Genomic DNA, 18,994 nt, shown 5'->3' with positions numbered 1-18,994 from the left:
AAGATATATACTCTTGATCGAGTACTGCTCCTTAATTGTCAGTACTGCACCCCTCGCCAGCCCGCTGGGATCAACATCTGGCATGGGCGCCAGGTGAGTGCTGTTGGTCAGCTGCAGCATTCATACTTTTTCTGAGACCAACTGGACAAAATGTGATGCATTTTCTTCCAGCTCAGCTCGGGCAAATTGTGAACGCCGCAGCCGATCAGCGGCCACTGATTTGGCTGCAGCACTCATGTGGCAGCCATGACAGATTGATTCCTGCAGGTCTGCATGGTGTGCGGCTCTCAGTAAAGAGAATAGGGGCTGGTACATAAGTGGGAGTATCACTTTTTTTCCTGCCTCTCTAGGGGCTGGTCCATAAGTGGGAGTATCACTTTTTTCTTGCCTCTCTAGGGTCTGGTCCATAAGTGGGAGTATAACTTTTTTTCCTGCCTCTCTAGGCGCTGGTCCATAAGAGGGAGTATCACTACTTTTTTTTCTTGCCTGTCTTGGTTCATTATCCAATAGTGGACATCTCCTTTTCGTGAATGGAACTTGGATTAAAATGCTTTGGCAGAAATTTCCTTAAAAGGCTACTTCTCATGGATACACTTTCTCTTCTTGTATTCTTACCGCAATGCCTGCTCCGATGACCTAAGCATCATAATTATTTTCTGTGTTTTATTTTACTAAGTTCAGTTCATGGTTCTATTCACTGATTGACATCGATCTCTGCATAAACCCTTATACAAGGAAGGGTGTCGGTCCTAATAAGACCGCCCACTGGACTCCTAAGCCCAAATTGAATGGGAATATAAATGAACTAAATTACAAATTTTACTGAATCTTTTCTTATATATCTGATCAGCTCCCCTTGTGCTATATCATGCTGCCCACAGACCAGACTTCATGTTCATCTTCCTTTTTAAGTATTCTATGCAAGTCTTAAAAGTAATCTAATCACCCTCCAATGGGATTACTTTCTGAATGTCTAGATGCATCCCTTTCCCCCATGATCACTAGTTTCCAGTTCAGAGAACCTTCGTGTGCTTGACAGATGTGCTAGACTTTAGCTTTATGGTGTTAGCGGTATGAATCACCATATCTGGTAAAAATTGCATTGGCCAATTATTTTTTTACCTTAGTTTTATCATTCCTTGTCTACTAAATTGTCACTTTTATTAATGCATTGTTTTTCCTCTCTGACTTCAATAAAAGAAAATATGTGAAGGATTAAAAGTATGTAAGAACGTTTGCGAAGAGCAGCAAAAACAAGAATGAAATGTGACAAATACCAGTGGATGAGTGCAGCTACAGCGTGATTTACATGGAATCTAGAGTCAGCAGCGCTTGGCATCCCTAGAAAATGTCTTGGTTTTCACATAGCATTTTTTCTTTCAAAAAGCTGCATTTTTTTAAATCTTTAAGTCCACTTGTGCCATGTATATAATTGCAAGAGGAATGCAGAATGGCGCTAAGTGGTTTAGGCAGTATATATAAAAAATTCCCAATTTATTGCAACGCGTTTCGAAGCAGATTTTACTCCTTCCTCAGAAAGCCGTAAAAGTAGCAAAGCAATGATATGTGGAAGAGAAGGAAACAATCTGACGTTGTGTGACCGGTGAATTGTCTTCTTTCCGGGGGAATCATTATGACTTTTTTTCTTTTTTTTTTCCTGGGTTATTTTGTATTTGGACATATAGCTTGATCCCAAAACTGCTGCAAGTCTCCCTGGACCCCAGGCCCTGTCTCTTTATCTTTATTATTACCCCCTAAGATGATCTGATCTGCGGGTCTCCATCATCTGTAACTCCGGCATGCCTGAGGAAGGAGAAAAATCTACTCTGAAGCGCGTTGCAACAAACAGAGGGGTCTTTTTTATACATGCCACCTGAACCACTTTTATCAGTGGCAAAGCCCAGGATCCACCACATTCCCCTCTCCTTCACTCGCTATGCCCTCCAACCACTCTGTGTGAGCGCATTGGCTGAGCAGAAGCCTCATTAGGATTATACATCGTTCTTCCACGGAGTTGTACCATTAGCAAACTTATTCAGATTAGTGACCAACCTTCTGCCTCACCTTTACTTATCTAACTAATAAAAAGAAAACAGAGGGTAAGTGTGTCCACCTTATGGGGTTGTGTAAGACATAAATTACTACCACTGCAGCTTCCAAAGGGAATATATACAAATGCGCCCTTGGGTAATTGAAATCTACTCTATCAGCAGTATATATTAAATGCATGTATAGATCTGGCCATGGATGACATCCTGATGACCTATGGTGGGTAAAGTTATGGCTGTGCTTTTATTTACCCTCTACCACAGAATTGTCTGCTTGTCCTCCTCTTTATGGCAGCTATGATTGTTGGCTGGATCTCCATGGTTTTCACTTAACTTTCCGAAGATGCAGCTGTATTGTACTTTTTCACTGTTTGCCGACCTGTATTTGCCTTCCTGATTTTAGTGTGAATTAGATATATTCATCACTGTAAGTTTGTTTGCAGCTCAGTGTCTCCAATTCCTTTATTCTACTATTTACGAGTAACTTTTCTCTCGAAATGTTTTTTTTTTGTTCTGGGTCCGACAAGTTGGATGTGTCGTGATCATCGTGATCTATATGGACCTTATAAGTTACTTGGTCTTAGTGGTTTGTGGGAATGGGATTATGTTTGCTTCATTGCTGTGTTAAGCGGGCAGCATTGAATAGGAACCATAGAAAGAATGATCACGGACAGAATAACAAAAACATTTATACTTTTATTCCAGAAACGGAATCACTTTTGTCCATACATTGTCACACAGCTTTGGGCAATCTTGGACAACCCATTTATTAAATATTACTCTGATCGATGATACAGGATCAAGTTTGCAGCAATTAGATTATAGCATTAAGGGCTCCTTCTCACTTGCGAGAAATACGTCCGAGTCTCGCGGGTTAAAACCCTGCTCTGGCGCCGGCTCTCCAGAGCAGAGCGTGCAGCCGCACAGCAATACATAGAGCTGCACGCTCCGCTCTGGAGTGCCGAAACCAGAGCAGGGTTTTAACCTGCGAGACTCCGCCTTATTTCTCGCAACTGAGAAGGAGCCCTAATAGTATACATTGGCTGGCATATCCATAGCATGTGCACAAGTTGCATACTTGTCTGCAGTATAGTCTGTTACATTTTGTATTTGCTGAAAACTAGACCCTTTCCTTTAAAAAGAGTGAAATCATCTGTGCTGAATTCTGCAGCATATTCCAAAATCCACACCTAAGTTTAAAAGTGAATGGATAGGTGATAATGTTCCGATCGCTGGGGGTCCAACCTTAATGGCCCCAACTGATCTTAAGAATCTGGTCTCTGAAGAGCTGTGGCTGAATGATGCAGAGGTTGATCACGTACATTGCTGGTCCATTCATTCATAATAGAAGCGCTGGAGATTGCTGAGCTCAGCGCTCGGCTGATCTTCTGCACTTGAGATTGCTCAGAACAGCACTCGGCTGATCTGCACTGGAGTTTGCTGAGCGCAGCCCTCTGCTGATCGGTGCTGGAGATCGCTGAGCGCAGCACTAGGCTGATCTACGCTGGAGATTGCTTAGAGCAGCACTCGGCTGATCTGTGCTGGAGATTGCTTAGAGCAGCACTCGGCTGATCTGTGCTGGAGATTGCTGAGAGCAGCGCTCTGCTGATTTGTGCTGGAGATTGCTGAGAGCAGCGCTCGGCTAATCTGCGCTGGAGATTGCTGAGAGCAGCACTCAGCTGATCTGCGCTGGAGATTGCTGAGAGCAGCGCTCAGCTGATCTGCACTGGAGATTGCTGAGAGCAGCACTCGGCTGATCTGTGCTGGAGATTGCTGAGAGCAGCGCTCTGCTAATCTGCGCTGGAGATTGCTGAGAGCAGCGCTCGGCTGATCTGCGCTGGAGATTGCTGAGAGCAGCGCTCGGCTGATCTGCGCTGGAGATTGCTGAGAGCAGCGCTCGGCTGATCTGCGCTGGAGATTGCTGAGAGCAGCGCTCGGCTGATCTGCGCTGGAGATTGCTGAGAGCAGCGCTCGGCTGATCTGCGCTGGAGATTGCTGAGAGCAATGCTCGGCTGATCTGTGCTGGAGATTGCTGAGAGCAGATTGACTGTTAGAATGAATGGAGAGGCAGTGGACATCGACCTCTGCACCATTCAGCCAGGGCTCTTCAGAGCTCCGCTTCTTAGGGATCGGTGGGGACCACAGAGGTCGGACCCCCAGTGATTGTATAGCTATTTCCTTTCCAAAGTATAGGGGATAGCTTCAAGCTTGAGAACAGTTACTCAACTATGCTGCAGATTCCGTGCACCAAATTCAGCTTGAAAAATCAATAACAAATACTGTACACAATGTGTAAGCACAACCTTTCTAGGTTTTTTCTAATAGCACAGGTGCCCTGAATTCACATACTTTGCTTTAAAATGCATGAAGAAAAAAAAAAAAGCATTTCTCTACATTCATTGTTTGGTGGTGGTTTGTTTAATAAAAATTTTTGTGTTCCATACAAAAACTGCATAAAATGCTGTGTATGCACTGATGAAGACATTGGTTTCTAAAAAGTGAGCCCTAACGATTTGTGCTACTGAAATGGAAAAAAAAATTCTGAAAAGGAACTGATGTGAGTGATTACAATCTAAAGCAAAACATGTTGGCACCATATGAATAATGGAAAATAAATATGGGTCTTGTACGTGACAGGTTAAAAACAAATATCTGATAGATTAGTACTTTCGTGTTGTTTGGGGATTCTTTATCGTATTAGACTAAACGAACATTAAGCATATGATGGAGAAGAATTCACCATTACTTTTCTGCATTGCTGGCTGGTTTCTGGATGGAGTTGTTCATACTCTTGTCTGTCCACAGTAGCATCTGACCTTCCCCGGCCGCTGTTTACTTGCGGAGATGAAATGTGTATTGTGTTTTGTTTGCTTCACTACAATGGGCCCAAACACGAAGCTCTGTCATGTGCTGCAGTAGCCGCCTGTCCTAGCGGGAAGCCATCAGCAGAAAATGATCTATTGTTTAAATCAGGTTCTTGTGTTATATGGTTTTTTTTTTTTTTTTAATTGTGGCATTTTTTTGCTTTCTTCATATCACAATCATTTTTAGAGTAAATCAAAATAAGTAATCTTGATTGAGATTTGATTGTCCACGGCGGCAAATGTTCATGTGTTTACTACACTAAGTCGATCTAAAAAAATAAAAATAAAGCCCCAATGGCCAGTGTGACTTTGGCAACATTACTAATTTTTTTTTGTTAAATATAATATGAAAAAAAAAAAAAAATGCACAAAAAGTGTTGATAAATGCACAAACCTGATTTAAACAATAGGTGATTTTGTGATTGATAGCTTTCATTTAAAAATCAACTCTGTGCCCTTTTTTTATTTTATTTTTCTACAGCGCTTTACAGACATTATCATCACTGTCCCATTGGTGTTCACAATCTACATTCCCTATCAGTATGTCTTTGGAGTGTGGGAGGAAGCCGGAGAACCCGGAGGAAACCCACGCAAACATGGGGAGAACATACAAACTCTTTGCAGATGTTGTCCTTGGTGGGATTTGATCCCAGGACCCTAGTGCTGCAAGGCTGCGGTGCTAACCACTGAGCCACCATGCTACCTACTGAGCCATTGTGCTAACCACTGAGCCATATTATAGACATATTGTCTATAATATTATATTTCAGTTCTAACTTGCATTCAGTATTTAGCATCATGCTTATTTTGTGGCATGAAACTTACCGTAATTCATTTGCCCTAATGACTTTTCCATAGGTCCTAGTAATATTTTTTTTTTTCTAACGCTTTTTTCTTTGTTTTTTTTTTTAAGACCGAAAACACACATGGTGTTTTTGATGCACTTTTTATGCATGTGTAATTTTGTTTTATTTTTTGCAGCTCTGAAGTACTGTTAATGGCCTGGCCTGGATTTATCAATCAGTTTTGGAGTTGTGCAAAAATGACTTCTAATGTTTTTTCCGCAAGTCCTGACCAGCCCATAAGTGAAAGGATCCCGAACATCTGCAGATCAATTTGCCATTGCGTAGCCCAATTAATAATTGTTCATATACTGCCAATATTTTCCACTCACATCGGTCCCATTCCTTAAAGGCGTTCTAAATCCATTTCCCCACGTCCACAGATACACCAGGGCCAATTTCATTGGAAGCTACCTGATCAATATATTTGGGGGTGGCGTACGATAGGAAACGAGAGTAGGCATACAACTAACAAATTAGAGCTGTGCTCTGAAGCGCTATAATTTGTAAGCATGAAATATATGAGATTGGAATAGCATTACTGCTGTAGAAAAGATGTTAAAAAATCAAGGGACTTGGCTCACAAATTGGCCATATAAACATGTGGAAAACGTACAATCTCCATGCAGATGTTGTCCTTAGTAGTGATGAGCAAGCGTGCTCAGATAAGGCGTTATCATGATTGGGTGATAAGAGTGTCTTCAGCGTACTCGAAAAATATGTTTGAGTCCCCATGGCTGCTTGTCTCGCGGCAACACATGCAGGGATTGCCTGTTAGGAATTTCCTGCATGTGTTGCCGCTGTCAAACAGCCGCAAGACAGGCAACCATGGGGTCTCAAACATATTTTTCGAGCACGCAGCAGACACTCTGTTGTCACCCAATCATGATAACGCCTTATCTGATCACGTTTGCTCATCACTAGTCTTTAGTCAGGTTCGAGCCCTAGACACCAGTGCTGTAAGGCAATAGATCTACCCCATGAGCCTCGGTGCTGTCCAGTGGTCAGTGCACTTGTAGCAATCAAACGCGTTTCAGTATTTCATTGTTCACTGTGCAGATTCGTAAACTTCCACCCTGCAGTTAGTTTCATGGATCCGCTAAACCTACGAGCGGTTCTCTCAGTCAAGTAGCAAATTGAATTCTTATAATGTGCATCATGAATGAGCCTTGTAAGATTTGATGAGGTGGAAAAAAAGAAAAGGTACTGATACCAGCATTGCTCGTGGCATCTTGCCATCTCTAATGCCTTTTTAATGGCGCAGAAGCTTGTAAACCCAATTGGAAAAATGCTGTTGTATTCTCACGCCGAGCAGGGTGGTAAATAAGTTTCTGCTCAAGCATCCGGCCGTTTCATCTCACTACATATACGGCTGTCTGAAGGAAAGCTTCCATGTAATCACCGGATTGTGCTGAAAGTCAGTGTAAATCCGCGCCTTTAGCCCTTATAGAGAATATACACTTTTTAGTATACATCCTAATTTCATGCTTTTTTAATGCAGTTGGTTGCGGCTTTTTTTTTTGTTAACAAGTTTTCGGCAAGTACCGGTATGTCTTCTTTCTATTACGTCTGGGGAGAAAAGAGCAATACCTAAAGCTTACTGCATTTTGAGGAAAAAATGAAAGCTAAAAATTCTCATACGACAAACCCACTCCACCCCAAAATTGTAAAGTTCCATATTTTCTTATTGACGGGCAGCTAAATTCTGGCAATAACAATTTTTGCCCCAAAAAGTTAAAAAAAAAGAGACAGTATTTTTTTATTTATTAAAGCATTATGTCCCTGATTCATGAAGACCAGCATTGTTGATAAGGTGGCATTTTGTAGTCAGGGAGGCACCTGATTCTTTAGGGTATGTGCACACGTTGCGGATTGTCTGCAGATCCGCAGCGTTTTTTGCGATGCAGAAACGCTGCAGATCCGCAATTGATTTACAGTATAATGTAAATCAATGAGTAAAAAAAAAATGCTGTGCACACTTTGCGGAAAATCCGCTGCGGAAACGCTGCGGTTTAAAAGAAGTAGCATGTCACTTCTTTTTTGTGAATCTGCAGCGTTTTTGTACCCATTCCATTATAGAAAACCGTAAGGGTAAAAAACGCAGCAAATCTGCAAGAAAAAATGCACACGAAAAAACCGCTGTGGGACCGCACAAAAAAAGTGACAAATCCGCAGGTGCGTTTTCTGCCAGGAGAGGCAGAATCCGCACCAGAAATTCCGAAGCATAATCCGCAACGTGTGCACATAGCCTTAAAAGGAGCATGCACACCCCTCGTGCGTCTTAAGTGTTATCTGCCTCCGTGCATGTGAAGACACCCTGTAGGGAGGACATGTTTGTTTTAGTACATTTTTGTAATTCTCTTGAAATAACTCTGGAGTAAGTTTCCTTATAAACCTCACTGTACAGAGTCAGACTCGCTGACGTGTCAGGGTTGCTGGTACTTTTAAACAAATATGGTGGGGACGTTTGATTTCAATGAGATCCGTGGAATGAATGATTGATTGACAGGTGTAACTCTTTTGAATATTAATTTTAAATTCATAGTTTCAGACACTTTCCATCTTCTTCAATTTAGTAGACTCTAAATTAGACTAAATGATTGTTGTGCGTTCATACATACCACAACGTCCACACAATTGGGATGTATTCACATCTGCACGAGGCTCCGCCATCCTAGATTCTGCCAAGAATATCAAGCCTTTTTGCCCAACACGCTGCACTTTTTATATCCAGTAAAATGCCAGACCTCTTGAGAGAAACCCGATGGACCCCTCCTATCACAGTACACTGCATGCAGTCTACCAAAGGCAATGAAGGAGAGTAGACTGCAGCTGCATCTCCCTCCTCCCACTCTAGTATTTTTTTGTTTTACTTGACCTATAGTAAAACCATATTATGCATTTCCGTATAGAAATAACCCATTAATTTGCAGCAAATAGACCTATTTTAAGATTGCAAATGAACAATTTGAATTTAGTTGTAACTTGTATATTTCAGATTCAAACATACTTGGCTGAAATTCTAGAGCCAGTGCCTGATGCATGCTGCCCGATCCATGGCCAGAATCTCTCAGCTGTCAGATTCTCTTGATGGTTGTGATGGCAAAACAATTTTTCTCTGTCCAATCGCTCATTAATGATTTGTCAGCCAGTAACCTATTTTATCTCTTTTCTATTCACTGGATTTTTTTTTTTAACTCCACACCTCCTCCAGCTGGTGCTGCTTCTCTGATACTGAAGCAGGTTTTATTTTTCATCAGTGCCCCTTTGTTCCAAAGCTATGCCCCCCCACTTCTCCGGTAATAATGGTGCAAATTTTTCGGTTCAAACAACTGGGCTCATACCACAGGACTTCTCTATGGATACCCCCGTTTTTTGATTGGACAAGGTTAGAGAAAAAGCAAACGCCTACAGTGAAGTGTTGTGGTAGATACCCGGTTGGTACAAGGGAAAATCTGCATCTTTCCTTCTGGAGGGCATAACTTTGGAACTGTGGGACACCAAAGAAAATGAAAAAAAAAAAATAGTTCCAGAATTAAATGGCGCAGAACCATAATTGAAAGAGTAGTTAAAGCAAAATGGTAGACTGTTGCAAAACTGATTTCTAGTTGACTATTTCATAATGAGTATTGTGGAGAGATTGAGGCAATAAGGAAAAACAATGTGATTACAATCTGTTCCTTTATTCGGAGGCTTATGTTTATATATATATATATATATATATATATATATATATATCTGTAGTTAAACCAGAACAGTCATAATGCCTTTGCTGGAAATGATAGTGTTGTAAAATTCAATTAGCACGTTCTGTCAGGTGCAGATATGTCACTTCGGATAATAAATTACCTCCATTGAAATGACATTAGATAACCTTTTTTCCGTTTTCTTTTTGCATTGTAAATCAGTTTAGGAATAAGCGATCATTTGTCAATACTCCTAAACCAGTCCTTTAAGTCTCTTAGGACAAGCAGCTCAATACTTAATCTAGTCTAATTGAACAATGTACAGAGTAATAATTTAGCCTGTGTTTGTCACTGTAAAGAATCTGTCAATGTTGCAGGTAAATGCTTGTGTTGTGTCCTTCACGCGACTGTACCAGATTATCCTCAATAAATGGACTTGTATTGGTCAGACATATCTTTTGAATGGGAGAGAATGATGCTTTGTTCACCCGAGTACAGACAACTCTACATAACAAATACTCAAAGCGTTCTTAATAATTTTTATCTCGGGAGCGATATTAGGGAGGAGCGATATTGGGGAGAAATATTGATAGAATATGTTACCCATATCCAAGTGACGTGGATCTGACCACCCTTCTGATATCTAGAAAAAGTTGCAGAGGTGCAAGGAAAGAACAGCAATGTATCGCCTCACAATGGTTCTACTCAAGCCCGAAATGTTGGACCAACAGAGTCAGTGGCCAACAAGGAGAGAGGAACTGGCACGGCACAATCCTAGAATGTTCTTCTGATTTGGAGGCATTCAAAGAAGAATAATATAATATCTGGGTCAATATTTACTTTTTTAACTGATGGTGAGGTTTAAAGGGATGTTCCAGTTTATAAAAAGTACATCTAAATAAATGCTGGATAATTCACTACAGTGTCCAGACACCTTTATATTTTATAGGAACTGATGTGTACAGATGACCAATTTAGTTTGAGGTGTCCAGGTCCCGCACTACTGCTGCCGACATCTTCCGTGCCCTTGGCCGCTTACTACACCCTAAACTTGGTCACTCGGCTGCACGCAACTTCCTAACGTGCGCCACAACATCGTGATGTCGCGGGGTCTAATAAGCGCCAGGAGGCCGGTGAAAATTGGCTGCCATGGATAAACAGACTGGACACCAGACCAGGGCAGCGCCAATCAAGTTGCTAATCTCTAATTGTCCACATTAAAAAAACAACGTTGCTACCAAGGTTCGTTTTGTGGACCAAGCTCGCTATTTTAAGGTTGTTCCTAAACTTTTTTGGTTGTAAGCTCTACAGCTGGCCCAGGTATTAGGCAGATCTTCCTGGTTATGTAATCGTTCATCTCTGGCTTCCGTTTGGCTTGATAAGTCAGATTTGGGATTCGAGAACCTGTGCAAACTGGATAACTTCTGTAATAAGAGCGGCAATTGCCCACCTTCTCATTGTTCAGAAGCGGTCGGGTCGATGAGGAGTGGTCTTTGCTTTTCTCTGTATCATATCAACTCATGCTTTCTAACAGTGTATATAAAAGGATTTTTGTTATATTAACATAGTGGGATTAATAATGTAAAAAAAAAACAAATATTTTTTTTTTCTTTTTTTAAAGATGAATGTTCTTTCTTACTATTGACCTGGGGGATTATTCTGTTAAATGCTATTCATGTAGGCTAAATGTTTTCTGTTTTTTACAGCGACACGAGTGACATGTAGACCACCAGAGCTTGACATGTCTGTATTGACTCTCTTCTAGTTATCCATACAGTGAAGACAGCAGTCAGGGAAAGCAATACATGAATACACGATGTCCAGCGTGGTGCGATCGAATACTAATGTCACACTCTGCTAAAGAACTTCTTTTAAAGGTAAAACCCTCGATAGAGGAATAAATTGTTTATCTGAATATATTTATTTATTAATTCTGCTATGATGAAACTTGGGTTATTGCTCTAAATGTAGAATACTGATCCATGGATTAGTCCTATAGCCAGTAAGGATCAGAAAAGTAATTTTTCTCACTTTATGGCAAATCTATCTGTGCCAGTCAGGGGCAGTTTTGCCATCCTCAGAATCGCCCAGGGTTTTGGTCATTTTAAAAGGTTAAATTGTATGAACCAGCTGGATTTCTGGTCGCCTCGTAGACCACAATGTAAGGTGCCTGCAAACTGGTGGTAATTTGGTTGTTTACAGCCAGATCACAACCTTTTAAAAGGGGACCCATCTTGTTGAAACTGGCATCTGATCTCCAGGCTGGATGTTATAGAGCAAGAGGAGCTGGTCAGATTAATAGTCATTTTTTGTGGGAAAAGTTACAGTAAATTTTTCATTTATTTCATTAAAATCCTTGGTGTTTGTATGCACAGGAGTCCAGTAGGCGGTCCTACTCAGTGACTGACAGTCTTTCCTGTGGTACATTTATTGTTCAGAAATCTAAGCAAAAAATGTGATGTTTTGGTCAGGTTATATGAGCTTGTTTGCTTTACCAACACATCTACATAAACTGACCGAAACCTCGCCTGAACAATAAACAGAACAGCTATACCTTGCAATTTGTAAGAGTGCCGAGTTCTTGGTCTATATAAGGGGTCGGACCCTACTTGAGCACCATGCACTGGGACTGGAGTGCTGTGTTCACTTTTCTGCGTGTACGATGGGACAGGTTCTCTTTAAGGCCGAATTCACATGTCCATATTTCAAATGAGCAGCACATGGATGACATGTAAAGATAGCCATAGGCTACAGTATGTAAATAAATACATTTTAATATATTGTGTACCACATGTATGAGAAAAATAAACCGCAAGTCAGACAAATCACACTAATTTTTGCATTGTGTGACTTTTGATGTCATCCAACTAAAGTCACCATTTAGCCCTGGACTTAAATTGGGAAGTTTGCTAGTATTTTATGAAAAAGCAGCTTCTTATTATTCCTTATTTCATATGCATTTCTTTAAACTGGTTTGATACCTCCCCACTCCAGTACTGCTGCTTTGGTGGTCTAATTCAGGACCAACAGTCCTATTTTGCAGTCACTTGACAGCTGAGGCCAGTGATTGGCTGCAGTGTTGAAGTGATTGAAGCAGAAGGTCATCACTTCCCTTTCATTGATCACATGACTCTGTAGCCATTTCCTGTCCTGCATAAGTTGCAGTTTATGGAAGTTAGTTTCCTGATTTTGGTGCATGCAGCAAAACATGTATTACATTATTTTTATTATATCACAAGTACCCATAAATAAAATTTCTAATAGAAGAATACACTGATGACACTCAGATCTAACTCTCTGCTTTCCAGAATCCCAGAGTGTCTAGAAGCCATATATTCCTTTTCCTCTCAGTTACTAAAACTAAATGTGGACAAAACCGATCTCCTCATCTTTCCTCCATCTCAGTAATATTCTTTACCCGGGCTATCACAATAAATTATGGTACATCTCACTTTCCCCTGTACTGAAAGTTCGCTGCCGCGGAGTAGCACTCTACTCTGCCCTGTCCTTCAAAGCATACATCCAAACTTTTTCCACCTCCAACTCAAAAATATTTCCCAAAATCCATTCTTTCCTCAACCCTGAATCTACTAACATGTTAGTACATCTCCCACCTGGACTACTGCAATATCCTCCTTTGTAGCCTCTCAACTAACACTCTTGCACCTCTCCAGTCCATCCTTAGCTCTGTTGCCTGACTAATCCACCTCACTACTCCTCCGCTTCTCTCCTCTGGAAATCTCTACAATGGGTCCCAAATCCTCAATGTACCATATCCAGTAGAAACTACAAACACTGACCTACAAAACAATCCATAATCTGTCCCCTAAATATATCTCCCAACTAAACTCCCGATATCTTCCCACATGTAGTCTCCGGTCTTCCGAAGACCTCCTTCGCTCCTCCACACTTGTACGTTCCTCACTCAATCACCTACCATGACTTCTCCAGAGTATCCCCTATCTTCTGAAATTCTGTACCCCAACTCGTCTGATTATCCACCACATTTGGAAATTTTCAGATGGAACTTGAAAACCCATGACTTCAAGGAAACTACAGCCTTCAAGAACCCATTTCACCACCACCGGAGCTTCCACAATCTCTCCAATTCACGGTTTCCTTCCCCATCACCCTGTAGACTGTAGGCCCGCAAGGTCAGGGTCCTCTCCTTTCTGTACCAATCGATCATTATTAGTTTCTTGACTGTAATTAATATCTTTATTTTGTATGAAACCCCTTCTCGTGTAGAGCACCATGGAATCAGTGGTGCTCTAAAAATTAATACTAGCAGACCAAATTTGCACAAGTCAACCATATATTTATTTCCCCCCTGAGATTATTTGTTCTTGCCTATCTTTTATGTTAGATGTACAACTTTACCAAATGTCCTCTGTAGGGTTTTTTTTTATAATGCAGAGAGATTTCCCTGTGATCTAGCCTGAAACAAGGTGCTGATTCATCTAGATTTCAGTGATAAAACCGGAATTTCATCCAACAGTGCTGGGCGCGGTCTGTGCTCAGAAAATGGATGGTCTTCACAAATTAGCACCCAGCATGTGCAGCTCCGCACGCTAGGCGTTACAGATTGTACAGACATGGGGCTGTAAACAGCTTTCATGCTGCATCATCTATCATGCTATGCTCGGTTACCTCACCATCATGTTATTTTATGCTTCCTGAGCCCTAAAACACCAAAGGTTGCCCACCGCTCACGAGTCACGTTGACGCCTGATAGCATGCAGTAATGAATGCTCAGCCAAGTGTGCCCTGTTCCTGCTTGTGCAGTGCTGTAATTTGTTTATCTGTCTAAAGATTATACAGTTGGAAATCCACAATTTTATGCTGCCTTTCTAAATTATCAAGTCTCTGTTTGATGAATGCTTTTCCACTTGCAAAGGAAGTGCCATTATGATCTTGAAATATTGGAAAGTGCTCATGCATACAATGCGGGAAGGTTATGTTTTCTTCTCTGGTTTTGGCAGACAATCATAATATAACGTAAACCTGACCTTAAGCCAGCCTAATGCATTAACATAATTTAGTTTTTTAGTCCCCAGGCTGATGTGTATATTACACTCTTATTCATCCAAAGTTGACTGAGTGAAGAGGGAAGGGGGGGGTAATAATGGTTGACATGTCAACGCTGCGTGCAGCCAGAGGTTTTGTTTGGATTTTTTTTTTTCACATCTACAATATCAAAATAATGTTTTCTATTAGGTAGTTAGCAAGCAAATGCAATTATAAAGCTTTAAGTTTTTTCAAAACCTTGGATCAGTGATGAGCAAATGTGCTCAGATAAGATGTTATCTGAGCACACTCGGGTGCTAACAAAGGGTCTTCGGTGTGCTCGAAAAATATGTTCTAGTCCCCGTAGCTGTTCGACAGCCGCAACACATGCAGGGATTGTCTAACAAACAGGGACTCCCTGCATGTGTTGTGGCTGTCGAAAAGCCGCTAGGATTCCAACGTATTGTTCGAGTACGCCGAAGTCACTCGCTTAGCACCCGAGCGTGCTGCACGGTCGCCCATCACTACTTTTTATCCTTCGTTCTTGTGTATTGAGTAAGGCTATGTTCACATGGCGCTTTTGTTGCTTTTTTTTCTGCAGAAAAGGTGCTGTATTTTACAGTACCAGCAAAAGCTGAGATTCTAGAAATGCTTCATTTTTTTTGTTTTTTTTGCTGTCAATTTTTTGCAGCGTTTTTTTTCATGTAGAAACAATGGGACAGTGCAATAACACTGCAAAAAAATTATGAATAAAACTAACTTTATTAAACATGTACTGTAGTCAAATCACACATACAATCCCAAAAAAGTACAGTTTGGACCCAGCGTTTTTACTGCCAAGAAAGCAGGTTTTGGCAACAAAAAAAACAAATGCCAATGCAAATAGAAATAAGATGATTATCATTAACCACTACAAGAATTTTGCCTTAATTGTTGTTGGGCAAAATTATTAATCAGCTCTGACCAGTTGAAGTTTAGCTAGTCGTTTAGAAAACATCATTTATGCAAAAGGGTACATTCACAAGAGCAGATTTTTTTCATTCGGAATTGTTAGTGGACTATCTGTGTCCATGTGGATGGAATCCCTAGTGGAAATTGACCTGTGATAAAACTGCCAACTACAGTCATTTCATAGGTAATGGACACTTTGCCCCTTTCTACAAAGAATTATTATTTTTTTTTTCATAATCTTTTTTTTTCTCCAGCATATCTAAAATTATTGTAAAATGGTACATTATTGATTTTTGCTTGTTACACTTTGTTTTTCAGTCTGAAAATGATGAAAGGATAGTGATTTATGACAGTATCGGGCCAAATATCTGCATGGGGGACCACAAGGTAAAGTACAGCTTTTATTATTACCATACTTTTGCTTCTATTCTGTTTCATCAAGTCAGAAGAAGAACTTAAAGAGTAACCATCATTCTAATTTTTATTTCATAAATCAATAGTACACATGAAATCAAACCACTTTGTGATATATCTTATCAGGGAAATCTGCTTCTTTCTCTTCCAAAATTGATCAGTCATTATTACTGATGAGCGAGCATGCTTGGATACAGCTTTATCCGAGCATGTTCGAGTGCTAACCGAGTGTCTTCAGCATGCTTGAAAAATATGTTCCAGTCCCCGCAGCTGCACGTCTCATGGCCATTCAACAGCGGCAACACATGCAGGGATTTCCTAATTCTCGGTCAATCCCTTCATGTGTTAAGATGCAAGAGACCTGTCACTTGCCAATCTTGGTCTTGCCAATCACCGCTGGCAGCGTTGGGAAGAGCCGGTCAAGGGTGGTGCTGGACTAGACTTGTACAGCCAGGCTCTCATTTATGCTGCCTGGTGACAGGTTCCTTTTAACCTTGACTTCAACTTTTAAGTCTATGTATTTAGTCATTTTGTTGAACTTTCTAGTTGCTAGTGTGTTTTTGCTTTCAATTTCTACTTTACTCTTGAAAATATGAACCTTCCATATTTAATAACGTTTTTCTTTTGTTTTTCTTTGCCTGTCCAGCCTGTCTTCCTGTCCTTCCGAATAGGCGCTGGGGCAGGTAAAGCTAATGCACATGTGCACAAGTGTTGTATCGTGCAGTGATGTGGTGGTAAATATCCATTTCTTTTCTAAATTTTTCTTTTATTTCATTTACTTTAATTTAGTAGTGTGATTGTTTTTTTTTTATTCTTCCCTGTCTCTTTTGCATGTTGGTCTGTTTTGTTATTTAACACAATTTCAGTTTATTAACGAAATATTCCTTTTTTGACAGGGAAAAGATGCCAACTCAATGAAAAGATCTACAGAGAGACCACCCTGTGAGGATGCCCACCTGCAGTATAGCGGACTCCTCCATCGGTCCTCACGGCTACATTTCTACGTTATGGATCATCTTCTAGGCTTCATCTTCCCAACAAGGCTCACATACCTCACTATCTCTCGTCCGGTTCCGTAACATCCAGTAGAAACAAATGGATGCGTGTATATATAATTTTTTTTTTTACATCACTGTTGTGTTGCCAAAACGCTAGCAAGACAATACATAGCCGACAATCTCCTCTGTTATCTTGCGACATCGCAAAACGGGAAGCAGAGTTTGCGCACGCACGGTCACTTTGTAGAGGTTAATCGATAAAGGGTTGGAGGGGGACAGTGCAGTGCCTGGAGCCTTCTGTTTTGTAAGGGTTAAACCCTTCTTTGCTGGATCAATTAATGTCATTTCCAAATTTTGCCCACTACATGCCGGTGGAAATCCGCGAGCGGCCCCATTATCACGTTTCACCATCTCCTTCTTATGACTTCTGAAGACTCCAACTCTAATGACGTCCGTAAAGGCTTGAAGTTTGGCAGCAGATGGGAAGATTTTTAATAGATGTCGTCAATATATTGGCGGGTTTTTAATTTGTTTTTGTTGCTGACTGCGGCCTGTGCGCCTAACGTTAGTCTAGATAGGGGTGTATCCACTAAAGTGCAATAATCATATAGTGACCATTTAAATCAATAGCCGTTACCAAAAGTTAATGGCGTCACACTCTAGATCTAAAAACCCCCTTTCCACCATCTCACCTTCATTTTTACTGTTTTTAGAACGAAGTTTTCAACGTCCATGTTATTTACTACACTGCCATGTAACATGGGTTTTTTTTCCGAGTCACACAGCAGCTGCTTTTCATTTTTTTTTATATATATATAAAAAAATATATACTTTTTAAAATAATTTATAAATCTTACCAAAACCTATGCTAAGTATTCTTTCCAGTACTGGCGCGTGTGCCATATCAGTAACAAACATTCAGGAGTAGCAGTTTTTAGACATCTATATATATAATTCTATATGTACATCAGCAACCAAAATTTCTATGTAACCTTTTTTTGTGTTGTCCTCCTTGATACGAGAAAAAAGAAAAAAAAAATACACCGTAGTCGATACAATACGTATATATACAGTAGCAGTTTTCACTTTATTACTCTTGTAATAAATTATTTGTATGTGACATTGAGGACTGAATGTGAAGTTTCTAGCTAGATTTGGGTGAATCTTTTAAAGTTTTGTAAACTTTTTCTTTTGTCATATTTTGTTTTTATTACTGTATCATGGTGCCAATTACTCTCTATACACAATGATGACACGGGAGACGCATTATATAGAGTTTCTAGAATAGTTACGGTAGTGTCAAGTTTTTTAGAATTTTTTTTTTCTTAGGACAAAAAATGTCACTTTTGGCAGATGACCCTCCCTATCCCCACCTCCCCCTCTGTCTACATCATGTAAAGGTGATTAGAGAGTTTTTACTATTAATTGTATTCGGAACACTACAGTTTTAAAGGATTACGTGATTGCATTAGATTAAAGCTCGATATATATATATTTTGGTATAAATCACTACTATTTGGAAATTTATTCTGTGTCCTCTTGCAGAATCGGTCTTCCCAGATGCACATTTGTTAGTGTGTTAATAGACGGAGACTGTATTTTGTTAACGTGCCATGTTCATTGTAATAGCATCACAAAAGTGTGTTTCTGCAAATTCCACCGATTGTGTGAATCGCCTTTAACATCATGGCCTATCTGGTTCTCAACTTCAAGCAATAAACTGTTTATTGTGGCAGTCTGGTCTCCGGTGGTATTTATTTTTTTTTAATGTGTCCTCCATGTAGTTTGTCACTATAAATGTGTAATTTTGATATCAGGTGTGATAAATATCACAGTCAATGTCCTTCCACCACTACTCCCGGTGTCTGGGGGGAAAATGTCAGGGGCAAAAAAGCTCCCTTAAAAAGTTTGCATTCTTGTCCCATAAAGATCAGTTGAGGCTGAAAAATTGATCCTACCGTGCACCATTAAAATGAACAGATTGTAAAACTAATGCAACTTGATGTGGTCTTGTGGATCAGTCAGCTATCGTCTATTAACCATAACGTCAAAGACCCAGGAATATAGATGGTATGTACAGTATATGTATATAATATGAAAATCAAACAATAGTCCCAAAATAGAAGGATGCTTATGGGAATAAATACTTGCGTAACAGCTAGTTATAAAATCATATAGCATCCA

At 40.3% G+C, this 18,994-nt stretch overlaps 1 protein-coding gene across 2 annotated transcripts in view; it reads left to right on the top strand.

The window, feature by feature from the left end:
• The window catches only part of INPP5A (inositol polyphosphate-5-phosphatase A), a 490,348-nt gene extending 472,516 nt beyond the window's left edge, over positions 1-17,832 (top strand). Inside the window, exons 13-16 of one of the 2 annotated variants that reach the window (XM_069753887.1) lie at positions 11,206-11,317; positions 15,717-15,785; positions 16,459-16,495; positions 16,709-17,832. In XM_069753887.1, coding sequence (XP_069609988.1) covers positions 11,206-11,317; positions 15,717-15,785; positions 16,459-16,495; positions 16,709-16,758 — 268 coding nt within the window. In that variant the 3' untranslated portion in view covers positions 16,759-17,832. Of the gene's footprint in view, positions 1-11,205; positions 11,318-15,716; positions 15,786-16,458; positions 16,547-16,708 lie in introns of both variants that reach the window. The other variant, XM_069753888.1, reaches the window with a different exon arrangement.
• The last annotated feature ends 1,162 nt before the right edge of the window (positions 17,833-18,994 follow it).

The sequence above is a fragment of the Ranitomeya imitator genome, chromosome 2 (genome assembly GCF_032444005.1).
Source record: "Ranitomeya imitator isolate aRanImi1 chromosome 2, aRanImi1.pri, whole genome shotgun sequence".
Taxonomy (NCBI): domain Eukaryota; kingdom Metazoa; phylum Chordata; class Amphibia; order Anura; family Dendrobatidae; genus Ranitomeya; species Ranitomeya imitator.
Note: the sequence above shows the minus strand (reverse complement) of the source record. Positions and strands in the feature narration are given on the sequence as shown.